General features: G+C 36.4%; 2 protein-coding genes across 7 annotated transcripts in view; one reads left to right on the forward strand and one right to left on the reverse strand.

Annotated features, from left to right (window-relative positions):
* Positions 1-10,644, forward strand: part of FAM13C (family with sequence similarity 13 member C) — a 132,659-nt gene extending 122,015 nt beyond the window's left edge. For 2 of the 6 annotated variants that reach the window (XM_036828123.1, XM_036828124.1), the window contains 4 exons: positions 2,283-2,378; positions 3,701-3,900; positions 5,442-5,543; positions 8,715-10,644. In XM_036828123.1, coding sequence (XP_036684018.1) covers positions 2,283-2,378; positions 3,701-3,900; positions 5,442-5,543; positions 8,715-8,838 — 522 coding nt within the window. In that variant the 3' untranslated portion in view covers positions 8,839-10,644. Of the gene's footprint in view, positions 1-2,282; positions 2,379-3,700; positions 3,901-5,441 lie in introns of all 6 variants that reach the window. The other 4 variants (XM_036828119.1, XM_036828120.1, XM_036828121.1 and 1 more) reach the window with 4 other exon arrangements.
* A 39-nt stretch (positions 10,645-10,683) lies between these two features.
* Positions 10,684-12,783, reverse strand: part of PHYHIPL (phytanoyl-CoA 2-hydroxylase interacting protein like) — an 89,454-nt gene continuing 87,354 nt past the window's right edge. Inside the window, exon 5 of the mRNA XM_036828125.1 lies at positions 10,684-11,380. Coding sequence (XP_036684020.1) covers positions 10,846-11,380 — 535 coding nt within the window. The 3' untranslated portion in view covers positions 10,684-10,845. The remainder of the gene's footprint in view (positions 11,381-12,783) is intronic.

Genomic DNA, 12,783 nt, shown 5'->3' on the forward strand with positions numbered 1-12,783 from the left:
TTGTTTTCCCCATTTAAATAAAAATCATAAGTTAGATACTACTAACATACCACAGTCAGCCACCAATATGCAGAATTAGGGGGGGGAGGATGCACTTCAGAAACAGAGCCATTGAATTAAGAGGAAAGAATGGTCTGATTCTTAGTAGAAAGTGGCCGAGGAATAGCAAAGTCTAATGTATCTCTGCCCCTTAGATTTGAGGTACCTATCCTGCAGAGCCTACATCTTGACTCATTTTCCACCATGAAGACTGACATTGCAGGCCTCATAATAGCTGGTGTCCGTAGGCCCCTGAGTAGAAGACAGCTCCTGGCACATAATCTCACCACTAACTCTTCTTCTTCAGGCAGCGTGCCTTCCTGTGCACATATATTTGAGGATAAGCACTTACGGCATTGAAGTCCTGTACTTACGGCCATTGAACCCTCACATCTGTCTTTGGGGATTACTTTAATAATGATCCTAAAAGTAAAATCATAGAATCATGAGAGTGAAAGATGAGTGCCATACATTGTACCTGTACCCTGACTTTTATCTAGCATCTGTGGAAGGAACTTTTTTATAATGGCATTCATCATTCTAACTTGCTTTTTGGTCACTCTTTTCTTTTTCTCTTTTAAGACTAAATTTAGCTTTTCTAGAATCCGGACAATATACTAAAAATAAATTAAAAAAATCAAACTGCAATAGAGATGCCAATAATATTTAAATGCATCATTTTCTGAAGTGCTTTCTCTGGAATATAAGTCCCAATACGATACTGAATAAAAAACATTGAGTGTTTTCTGAACTTAGAGATTTCTTTTTCTTTGTCACCTATTAAAATCCCATGAAATACATGAAAGAATTTTTTATTTTCTGTGTAAAAATGTGTCATGACTAAGAAAATGTTTAAGGAATGATTGAGCTAGAAAATGAAAGGCTCTTGGAGTTACTTAACCAATACTTAAAATGCTCTACAGAGAGAGGTGGTCTTTCTTTCTACTGAAAATAAAAGAGCCTTGGGTTATATAGCCTGTGGAATTTATATGAAGACCTCTAAAAATTAGACTACTTTTGCATATGAACCTGGGTTGTTAGATGGGTAGTAGGAAAGGGGATACATTGGGTACTGTGAGAATTTGAAGAAATATGTGATATAATTTATTTGGGCAGACAAGACTGAAACACAGAAAACAGTTAAGGCCCAGACAGTGAGACACAGAGAAGTTCAGAGAAAAGGAAGATCAATATGGGCCAGAATGGTTCTCAGCTGGGATGGGGTAAGGCAGCATGAGAATAACTAGAAAGCTTAAAAAATATACCTGCTTGAGCCATTTTCTTTTCCTTCAGGATTCTCAGAGGGGATCTGGAAGGCAGAGTCAGATAGGACACTTGGGCAATTATGCTATGTGCTATTTCTACCATTTCCTTCCCACTGCCTGCTGAGTGAGAACCATTGGACTAGAATGAAAAGGAGGTTGTGTGTAGTAAATATGTAGAAAACTTAATGCAGGACACACATCAGGGAGGAAAACGAAGGCAAGCAGAGGAGTTCGGTCATTTTGGCTGGAGAGGTAGATAGGTTGGGATAGGTAGGTAGGTAGATGATTAATAGATAAGTAGGAAACTATTTAAAATTTTATGTACTTTGTGACATGTTAAAAATGGTGCTTAGGGATGAGTCAAAGAGCAGCAGGGTAATAGAATACATTAGTAAACAAGAGGTTATGAAATTTTTTGGTTGGAAGGAACTTTTTAACTCCAACTTCCTTGTTGTATAGGTAGGAAATTGAGAATTCAGAGAGGTTAACTGTTTTATCCAAAATATTTAGTTTATGTCAGATTTAGCCAGTAAGCTAGCATATAAATCCAAGTATGTAGTGATGAAGACCTGGACAAGGTTGGTGTCTGTGGATATAAAGATCTTAAAAGTCAGATAAAATACATGTTTCAGAAGAAAAATCAATAGCTCTTGGATCACCCATTGGTTTTTTAAGAATGAAGAAGTAATTAAAGAACAGGCTCCTTACCATTTAAACATTGAGGACTCCTTCAGTAAGCTTTAAAAACGTATTTCTAAACTTGGACCTATCCTTTAAGAAACTTTCCTAGAAGAAAATTGGCGTGTGCTTCATACAGTGTCTTATAAATGACTTACCTTTTTAAAATTACTGTTGCATTTTAGTATTGTAATCCCTTAGAGGCTTCAAAAATTTTTTTTTTTTTTTGCCTGCTAAAAACATTGATGTGTTTTCATTCTTGTTCGAGAAAGGAACAATAATTAATTTCATGTTTTCCAGGTAACTAAGCAAGACAAGAACCTCATAAAGCCTCTTTATGACAGATACAGAATTATCAAGCAAATCTTGTCCACGCCTTCCCTTATTCCAACAATTGTAAGTTGGGATGTTTGCATGAACTAGAAATCTGTCCTTGTGCTTTGTATTGATGTTTAGTTAGGGAGGCAGCACCATGAGAGTTATAAAGGAGCCTTCTTTGCAGGATAGGCTGCTAACAAGGCCAGTTGTTATTTCACAAAGTAGAAACGTGGTCTCCCTCAACTCCAATACTACACTTAACAGTGGCTGATAATTAAAACTATTGTGAAACAGGAATAGATAGCAATTCTATTTTTGAAGCCAGTTATTACACTTGCTTTCACTGCTTGGGTGAGGAGAACAAATGATGGATTTTAGTTTGGCATTACCTAATTTACAACAACACAGCTAGACAGAACAGAGCTGTTCTAGTGTGTGTGTTGTTAATTTTTCTCCTTTAATAAGAAAATTGATAGTATGTTCCTTGATATAATGCAGCATTTGTTTCTGGTACCATTTGACCATCTCTGTGCAAGATATAAGTAGATTTATTTCAATAGAAAATATGAATACTGAAACTGAGTTAGACTACTTTTAATAAAGAATGATTTATGGGAATACAGAACTTGAAAAGCACCACAGATCCTACTCCATCAATATTAGAACAGTCACTTGCTCAAGATATCAATATTAAAAGAAATATTAACAAATTCAAATTTAAGTATACTTCAGTACATTTGTATTTCCACAACTCTAAAGACAAAGACAATAGTGACTCATACTCTTTGGAATTTTCCAATTAAGGAAGCATAATTTTAAATGGGGTATGATTTTCAGATTTCCTTGCAAGAAAATCTCTTGGTTGTGATAAGCATTACCTGAACAGGTTAAGCAGTAACTCCATTTTGTTTTGGCCTTCATAGAGCTCTTCCCTGAATTTGTCAATTATCTGAGTATTCTCTGTATCTGAAAGTGGCCCACACCAGGACCTGATTTGGGGTATTTCTGGATGACAAAAGAAGTCTCTGGTCCATCTCACCCTAACCCATGTAACTGTTAAGAAGCTGGGGCCCAGAAGGCCTGGGTGAAAGGGAAGAATTACTAGGCAATGCAGCCCAGATTGGAACATATCCTAGATGTCTGTGCCTGCTTTGGCCCAGCAGAGAGATCTGAGCTTGGTGAGCATTTTAGCCCAGGGTGGGTGCTTCTTTGCTCATTAACTTCTGCAAGTTTTTTGATGCAACTGAGCAAGAGTTCCTCTTGGTTGCCTCCTTCTTGGTTGTCAGTAGGCACAGGGATCATCTACTGTTTTCATTGTGTCTATTTATGGTTCCCCTTCCTGTTTTTGCTTCCTCAAGAGGCACTTAGCATTTTGTAACTTTAATTCTTCCTATGATAAGCAGGAGGAAGAAGACTCTGATGAAGACTGTCCACAGGGAAGCCAACAACCTTCTTTGCCAAACCCAGCATCCCACCTTCCTATTGGCGACCACCTCACCTACTCTAATGAGACTGAGCCTGTTAGGCTCCTGCTACCAGATGAAAAGAAAGAAATCAAACAACCAGCTCTCTCCATGTCCAGTTTACATGAGGCCACCATGTGAGTGTGAATCCTAAGTGTGGAGTCTCCTTTTAACTCCTTCTGGTCTGGGGGACATTATATGTCCGTACACACAAAATTCAGAAGAGCTATTACATGCTCTAAAAAATGCTATCCAGCAGAAAGCATAATCTGGTTATCCTTTTAACAGGAAAATTGAGAAGACAAAACCATGAGGAACAAAGGCTCCCAATAAGGTCCCAAAGATGTCATAAATGCTAATGGTCCATTTGCTACACTTGCACATCTTTTCAGCAGGGTCTGGCACCAATCTAATGCTTGGCAGTGTGTAAAGCGGAGTTGGCCTTTGAAAATGCTGGACCAAAAGGAACTGGGATCCTGTGTTGGGTCAGCAGTTGTCAGGGCCTTTATCCTAGTCTATTCTATTTAGATAAAATGGTTTCTCCAGATTGGGACTTAAGTAAATGCGCTGACCTTTTTCCTCCTAATGGCCACTCAGTCAGGAGTCGTTTGGATTTTCATTAGTATTATCATTATTGTTATTATCATTATTCAGTAGCTGGCACTCCTCTTGATCATTTGGCCTTGTTTGGTTTGTATATTACAGGCCAGATCATGAGATTTTCTTTAACATGTATAATAGTGTGGTGAGTATATGCCCCAAGATAGGGATGGAATCCCCATAAATATGAGGCAAGACCAAGCACTAAGTTGCAAGCTGAGATTTTAGTGTGCTTGTATCAGTTGGTACCCTAATTTCAGCTCAGAGAAGAGTGACCTGTCTGGAAGCAGAACATCAATCCTTCCTTCTTCCCTCCCTTTCCTCCTCTTTCCCTTCCTCCCTGGCTCCCTCTCTCCTTTTCTTCTTCCCTCCTCTTCTCCTCTTTCTTTCTTGGTTGGTTGGTTGGCTGGCTGGCTGTTCTAAAGCAGCTGTTCTTAACTTCTTGGGGGATGTTGGACTTTTTTGAAAGCAATGGAATCTTTTACTTTTTAGAAAATGCCCATATATAATTTCAGGGAGTTCACAAACTTTCTGGAACGAGACACAAGTTCCCCAGATAAAAATTCCTGCTCTGAAGTATCTGACTTTTCTCTCTTGTCTTAGAATGAAGTGAGTAGAATCTGTGACATAATTATAGCTTTCTCTGGGTCTTTGTTTCATTCCCAAGGGTTTTGCCATTCCCCCTATACTCTAGATTAAGGGTCGAATTTTCTTTCAAATCTCTCCCTTTTGTGCCTCGTATGTTTAGTCTATCACCAAATGCTGATGAGTATTCCTCCGAAATGTCTGTCTCTCCCTCATGCATTCATGTGGCCTTTACCCTCACCACTTTTTATAATGGACTCAGTCTGCTTGCCTCCTGTCTGCCCTTTCCATTTTCCTAGGACATTATTTTCATCAAGTAATGTCCTCGGTGATGTGCTCCCCTGTGGTCATGCTCTACATGTGTCATATTTAATCAAAAGACACACTTTTAGGCAGAACACTTCTGTATCATAATATGCTTTTGCTAAATAGCTAACTCTGCTCATGATGAGCTCTCAGTTATGCCAGAGCATATATATTTTACCTGATACAGGCCTGTACTTCTTGACCATCTCCGAGAAACTAGGGCTGACAAGAAGAGACTTCGGAAAGCCTTAAGAGAATTTGAGGAACAGTTTTTTAAACAAACAGGAAGGTAAGTGTGGGCAGAGATATTTTTTAAGCTAATATTTCCTAGAGAACTGCTGTTAAGAGTGAGCTGTAATGTTTTCAGAACAGTGACTTTATACAAGACATAAATAATTTCCAAAGTGACTTAGACCCAGGATTTGTCTAATGCAACATTTGGATAGTACCATTATTGGGTATGTTTTATGGGAGGCTGTAGCTATCAAGTATGAGACATCAAAGCTTTAAAAAATAAAAGATGAACTCCCCAAATCCCTAACTTTGCATAATAAATCTCATTACAATTGAATGTACCTAAACCTTTAAAAAAAAAAACTATAATATTTGATTTTTCAGCCCATATAACTTCTTTGTTCTCGGTTACTTAGTTCTACAGGTTACTCCCTACTTTATTAAATAATTCTTCATTTGCTTTAAATATATTCTTCAAACTTCAGGATCTGCCCTTAATTATTTTATTTCAGGATTTGGTCAAGAGTTCATTCCTATTCTTTCTATCCCTTAAATAAATGTTTAGCTATATCCTCTCTTTTTCTGTGTCAACCCAGTCTCACTATGCACTCCATTAGTTGCGTCTAAATTTTGGTGTATTGTGAACAAAATTATATATATGCATATATATAAAATCATGAGAAAAGGATTATTAATCTACTTCTGGAAGAGACAGAGACAAGCCCATTAGCTATCCTGAGCCTGTTTCCACAGTTGTAAGAGGAAATAATTAGAGTTCCTGGGATACTTTGGGAAGCTATAGTTGTCGTGTGGGACGTCAGTCTTTAAAAAGATTTTAAAGGGTGTAACTTTCCCAAAGTCGCAGAGTTATTAGGGTGGCAGAGGTAGGAGTCAGTGATACACTGGCTCCTCAGTATTCTTCTCCATCTAGGTATCTGCCTTTCTTGAATTGCTTTGATTTCAGCAGCCTGAGGGCTGCCCTGATGGAGAAGAGACTATTTTCTAACAGCATCCTGCAAGTTTGGTCTACTCACCTCTTAGTCAGTAACTTTCTATTTCAGTCCTCCAGGGCTGTTCGCTAGGACTGGACCTCTCAAACTTCTTGCATTTAGCAAGTACAGATGTAATCCACCTAGTTTTCTAGTGGAATCTTCAAGTTGACTGTTATAACAGTCCAAGTTACTTACCTTTCTGCTGATATTATCTAGTGAGAAATGTTACACGGTTGTTAAATTTAGAATATAAAACATAATTTCTTGTTTTCTTTTTCCATTTCCATTTTTTCCTTTACAAAATTTCCATACAACTTTTACATTTTTTTTTTTTAACCTATCTGAACCCAGAAATTTACTTTAAAGAGTTTGAGAACTTTCCAGTGTGTTACTAGTCCTGCCAAATGGGTCTGCACTGGTACTTGGCATGCCTTTGACATACAGGGAAGTTAGTTATGTTATGTGTATAGTATTCTAATGCACCAGTGAGTCCTAAACTCACTTCAGATATGCCTAATACTTGATTGAGGTTATATGCCCTCTTGTGGTAATACACTTAAACTAAATGCAGAAGTAGTGCTATATTACAAGTAAAATCAAATAGTTGAATGGCTAGGAAATATGGATCTTGTTTTCCTAAAACATTTCATTGGGAAGCGTTAACTGTAAATAGCTAAAATAACCATGCAAATGGATTACTAAAAATTTTAAGGTACTATAAGTGTTCTTGGTAACATTCACCATGTGAGAAGCATAATTATCTAGATCTGACATTAACAGTTATGAGCCAGGAATGGTGCTAAACACTTTAGTATGTTTTATATAATGAGAAAACTGCTTAAGGAAATACTTAGCAAAAATTTTCACTCTGGCCAATGAACTCTTGTTTATTAGCCAAAACGGAGTATGCAGGACCAGGGACAATTGCATAATGGCTTATAGTATTTCCCTATAAATGAGAACATTTCTTCACTTAGATATGTTTACACAAATTAAGGTGGTATTTAGACACCCAGTTATGATAAGTTTGGCTCAGAATATTGAAGGGAGGCAAGGCAGTTACGTTAAATAATTGAGACAACATTGAAGAGGAACCCTGTCTAAAGATTTGTGTGCTGTTCTGAGTCCTGAACTAGAAATTTCAGGGCAGTATATGTAGTGTTACAACACAAGTAGGTAACTACATTCGTAGGGGATCTTTATAGATTAGCTGTTCTTTTATTTGGAAGTAATATAAATATATCTTTATCAGTACTGGGAAAAGAGAAGGGGTATAGGTAAAATATTAAGTGTTTTCAGCCATACTAATATTGGAGAGTATCTGTATTTATATTCAGTGGGAATTGTGGTGACTTCACCTGTGTACCCACCCCTTGTATTTCAAAGTCATGGGTGGAAATATTTTAAAGGCAATTGGCCATCTTTATTAACAAAGGAGGAAAGACCCTTCTGAGATCCTGAAGTAACTACTTTCCTTTAGAAAACATATCCTGGCAATGTATTTTTCTGGGAAGGCAATGGTTTTAACTCCAGATGCTATCCAATTATTCTTCAAAATAAGTGTCAAGAACATCTGGTAGTTAGAAGGCATATGTATAAAAATATGTGCATCATCATATGCCTAGTCTTAGTACAATTAGTGTGCAAAGAGAACCACTGGAATTTAGACTCAGAGTCCTTAAAAAAACTCTGATTCTACTATACATTAGCAGAGTTAGGTATTATAATTACAGGAAAACTTAGAAATATTCCATGTTTGTAAGGTAATTACTTAAGTTTCTTCTCCTATTACCATAAATTTATAAGTTATTTCTGTTAATGTAATTTCTGTAGTATCTTTAGGTTGATATTTTAAAATACAACTATCACTGTAAGGGCTGAACATTCTACACAGGCATGGATCATGGGAGAATGACTAGGTAAGAATGCCTTGAGGGTTCTGGTTTTTGTTTATTTCCCTCGGAACTTTTCACTTGCCCCAACGTTATATGTTTATGCACTGGATATATTTGCAAAACACTTAGAATATTTAACTTCTCAGAGTACTGTTATACTGAAACGTAGTAACACGTGGAAGAAGGAGTGAATGAAGGTAAAAGGGAAGGGAAAAAAAGACATGATGAAAAAATCAAGTGGAAACTGCTACCCTGTACTTTTCTCATGTAAGAGTTAGAAAAGGATTTTTAATGACTTGGTTCATTATTAACTAATGGACGATATTTTCTCTTTTGCAGAAGTCCACAAAAGGAAGATAGGATACCAATGGCAGATGAGTACTATGAATACAAGCATATAAAAGCCAAACTGAGACTATTAGAGGTCCTCATCAGCAAGCAAGATGTGGCCAAAACTATTTGAGGTTCAGGAAATGTTTGTGATCACTTTGACCCAAGATAAGTCAAGTTTATTTTCCTCTGCCGTTCTTGCTAAGTAGTTATGACAGATGAAAATTGAAGCACTTTAGTGTATTAGCTGTTTTTAAGAATGGATGGCAAGTGTAATTATAAATGAGTGGAAGGGATTAAAAAGGCAGGAGATACAACAAGGAACAGTATAATTAGAAGATAAAATTCAGCCTTCTCCATGCCAGGGAGAAAATGCACAGTCAATATAATTATTTCAGAAAGCATCTATTTTATCAAATCTAAATAACACAAAGCATCCACCTGTTTAAATGGGCTACTGGTTAAGAAAGTCTACTTAGTGTCCAAAGATTACTTATATTGACATATGGAAAAGAGCATAATTTTAAAAAGTCAGTAAGAGGAAGAAAAGAAACTTTATTTTATGTAGGAAGGAATACAGCTAGTAAGAATGTAATTTATTTGAGACTTCTAATAGATTTTTAAGTGATTAAAAAAAAAATCTACTACCTTGTTCCTTAAATTTGCTAGGCTTTCAGCACCCTAAAATATACTAGAATGTGTCACTGATAATTTTTTATTTCTATATAAAAATAGCACATTATTTTATCTGTTACTTAAAATTTTAGATTTCTGATTACCAAAGTTCATTCTGATAGCATGTACTTTGTGAATTATCTTTGTCTATATAACAGATGTTTATATTAAAATAAAATATTGTATTAAAATTTGAAAATAGGTATTTTGGATAGATGTGTCTAGTATATAATCTAATGTGATCATAGTTATGATTGCTAATCTTTGTTTACTATAAGATTATATAACTATTTTTCCATTGGAAATTTTTTTTTTAATGTTCCAAGGTCTATACTTTGTGAAGTCAAAAAACTTTCCCATGAACTATATAGTTGTTCTCCATTCTGTATAAAATGAAAGGTTTAGAAATTGTTGCTACAACACCTTGGGAAAGAAGCCAGGATATTTTATTTGCTTCATCCACTTTAGCGTGTGCAGTTTTGTTATTTTGTACTAAACCAACCACCTGTTTATTACTTTTGCTTTTGTAAAAATAAGTAAAAGGTCCACATTTTCTCTTGTACCAACCATGTTTATATTTCTCTTTTCTGTAATGTTTAAGCATGATGTTGAACAAATTCACACTTTCACATAGTTTGGATGGGAAGAATATTGACTATTTCTGAAGCAGACTATTTCAGAGGCTTATTGTTTTCTCTGTATTTACCTGATATTTTATAAATCAGCATAATGTCCTTCATAAATTTGTTTAATTAAAGGCATCTACTTGTAACAGAACAGATAGATACACAACTATTTGAGGTTTACAAACTACATCTTTGATAAGGGAAAATGGTTTCGTGACATGTATACAATTGCTGTTAAAATGTAACTCTATATATTCTATAAGATTGTAAATATTTTATACAATACAAATAAAATATTTTTCTATTTATTATGTTGAAACACAGTAGTTGTTTCCTGTTAGCTAATATAAATAACATAAATAACACTGTCAAACAACAAGTTGGAAGTGCTGACAATTCTAGGCTTCAAGATTTAACTCATGCTGCAATTACACCCTTTCATGCGGTTTGGAATAATCCCAATATTTGCTCAGTAGATTAAAATGAGTGCATATTTAAACACCATTTATAAGCCATTATTTTCCATTATTTTGTACTTTGCTAAAGCAGTTTATATAATTGGTTATGTTTGGCATAAAGGAAAAATTAAAACATTGCAGCATCTAGGCAACAGAGTGTCAGAAGGACAACTTAGGATATTTCAGCATTGAAAGGAGGGGGAAGGGTAGGGAATAGGAAACACTAAAACAGCTCTGAATGAAATTTGGTAAGTGGCAGTTTGCTTTTGGTGAGAGCGGCATGTGCATGCTTCAGTGGAAAACATCTGGTGATGAAAATGGACAACAGAGGATCAATGCTCCTAAGGGAAGAAAGGGGACTAAGAATAAGAAAAGTGGGCATTAACGTCCAACACTAATATTACAGGTTTTGCAGCTGGGATCTTTCTTTGCATTTGCAGTAGATAAACTCATGAGCTGATGACCAGTGATTTCTGCCACAGTGCCTAGAGAAAGATCCACAGGGTCAGTGTAAATGACTTCTAAAATGACATCCTGGGCATGGTGGAAAACCAGCATCCCATCTTCTTCTCTGCAGGTCAAAAATTTATTATCCTTGGAATTTAGCTGAGGAAGGCGCTGCTTACAAAATTCATCTCCTGGTGATCCCACAGGGGCAATGACAAGAATCACATAATGATAAGCAGTGTACATACAGTAGAAGTCCCCAAAGTATAAGTTAGTATTGGGGTTAAAAAGTTTTTCTGCTGCAATCTCAAACCTGTATCTTCCATAAGGTGAATCCTGGGGTGGCTTCCCAGTATTGAATTCAGTGCTGCAGCTGAAGAAGATGCCTTCTAATTTTCCACTGATAGGAGAGCCATGGCTACCACTGTTATCCTTGACAGAGGGCTGCATAGCATTCCCATGATGTTCTCTGCAAGAGAAAATAAATGGTCACTGCTTGGTACGACAGTGGTAAAGCTACTGATTTACAGAGTTTAATGGTGATAGGCCTAAAGGTCAACTGTCTACTATTAAAAGCCTGAGTGCTCATCCATCCTACCATCAGATCAAGGAGAATGCGTCTTTTAACATTTCCTATAGAAGGCTAAATTTTAGCCTTGACCCTAAGGTAAGGATGCTCTGCTACAAACCTCAGAGGTCTTTTACATAATAAATTTCCTGACCAGGAAAACCAAAGTGAAATTAGAAATCTTCTGGCTGAAATCACATCCATTATATGCCTACTGGATTTTAGAAGTGGCTTGGTGAAGAGAAAACTGGATTAACAACACTGGTTAAATATGTTGAATGTTTCTTTAAAGTATGCCAGAATTTAGATCTAAAATGAATGTTGTCCATGTACATTGGTACAAAAGCATCTTGTTTCTTTTTTTGCTTTAGTTTTTTTTTACCCAGACACAGTTCACTAATCAGGTCCTCTTGCCTGCGTTTTCCTTAGAATAGAGCTGGTTATCTCCCTTTACCCCACTCTCATATCTATTCTCTACCCTTCTCACCTTCCACTGTGGGCTAGGACTGTATCATCCAGTTCTTCCTGTTCCTTGGTCCCTTTCATTTCAGTTATACTAATGGGAGACACAGTAAGAGAAACGGACGGGTATCCCATGCTCTTGGATTGGAAGAATTAATATTGTTAAAATGGCCATACTATCCATAGCCATCTACAGATTTAATGCGATCCCTATCAAATTACCCATGACATTTTTCACAGAACTAGAACAAATAATCCTAAAATTTATATGGAACCATAAAAGACCCAGAATTACCAAAGCAATCCTGAGGAAAAAGAACAAAGCTGGAGGCATAACCCTCCCACACTTCAGACAATACTACAAAGCTACAGTAATCAGAACAGCATGGTATTGGCACAAAAACAGACATATGGATCAATGGAAGAGAATAGAGACCCCAGAAATAAACCCACACACCTACGGTCAATTAATCTTTGACACAGGAGGCAAGAATACATAATGGAGAAAAGAGTCTCTTCAGCAAGTGGCGCTGGGAAAGCTCGACAGGCTCATGTAAATCAATGAAGTTAGAACACTGCCTCACACCATACACAAAAATAAATGCAAAGTGGCTTAAAGACTTAAATATAAGACAGGACACCATAAAACTCCTAGAACAGATCATAGGCAAAACATTCTCTGATGTAAATTGTACCAGTGCTTTTCCTATGTCAGTCTCCCAAGGCAATAGAAATAAAAGCAAAGATAAACAAATGGGACCTAATCAAACTTATAAGCTTTTGCACAGCAAAGGAAACCAAAAACAAAATGAAAAGACAACCTACAGAGTGGGAAAAAATAT

The sequence above is a fragment of the Balaenoptera musculus genome, chromosome 16, assembly GCF_009873245.2.
Source record: "Balaenoptera musculus isolate JJ_BM4_2016_0621 chromosome 16, mBalMus1.pri.v3, whole genome shotgun sequence".
NCBI lineage: Eukaryota > Metazoa > Chordata > Mammalia > Artiodactyla > Balaenopteridae > Balaenoptera > Balaenoptera musculus.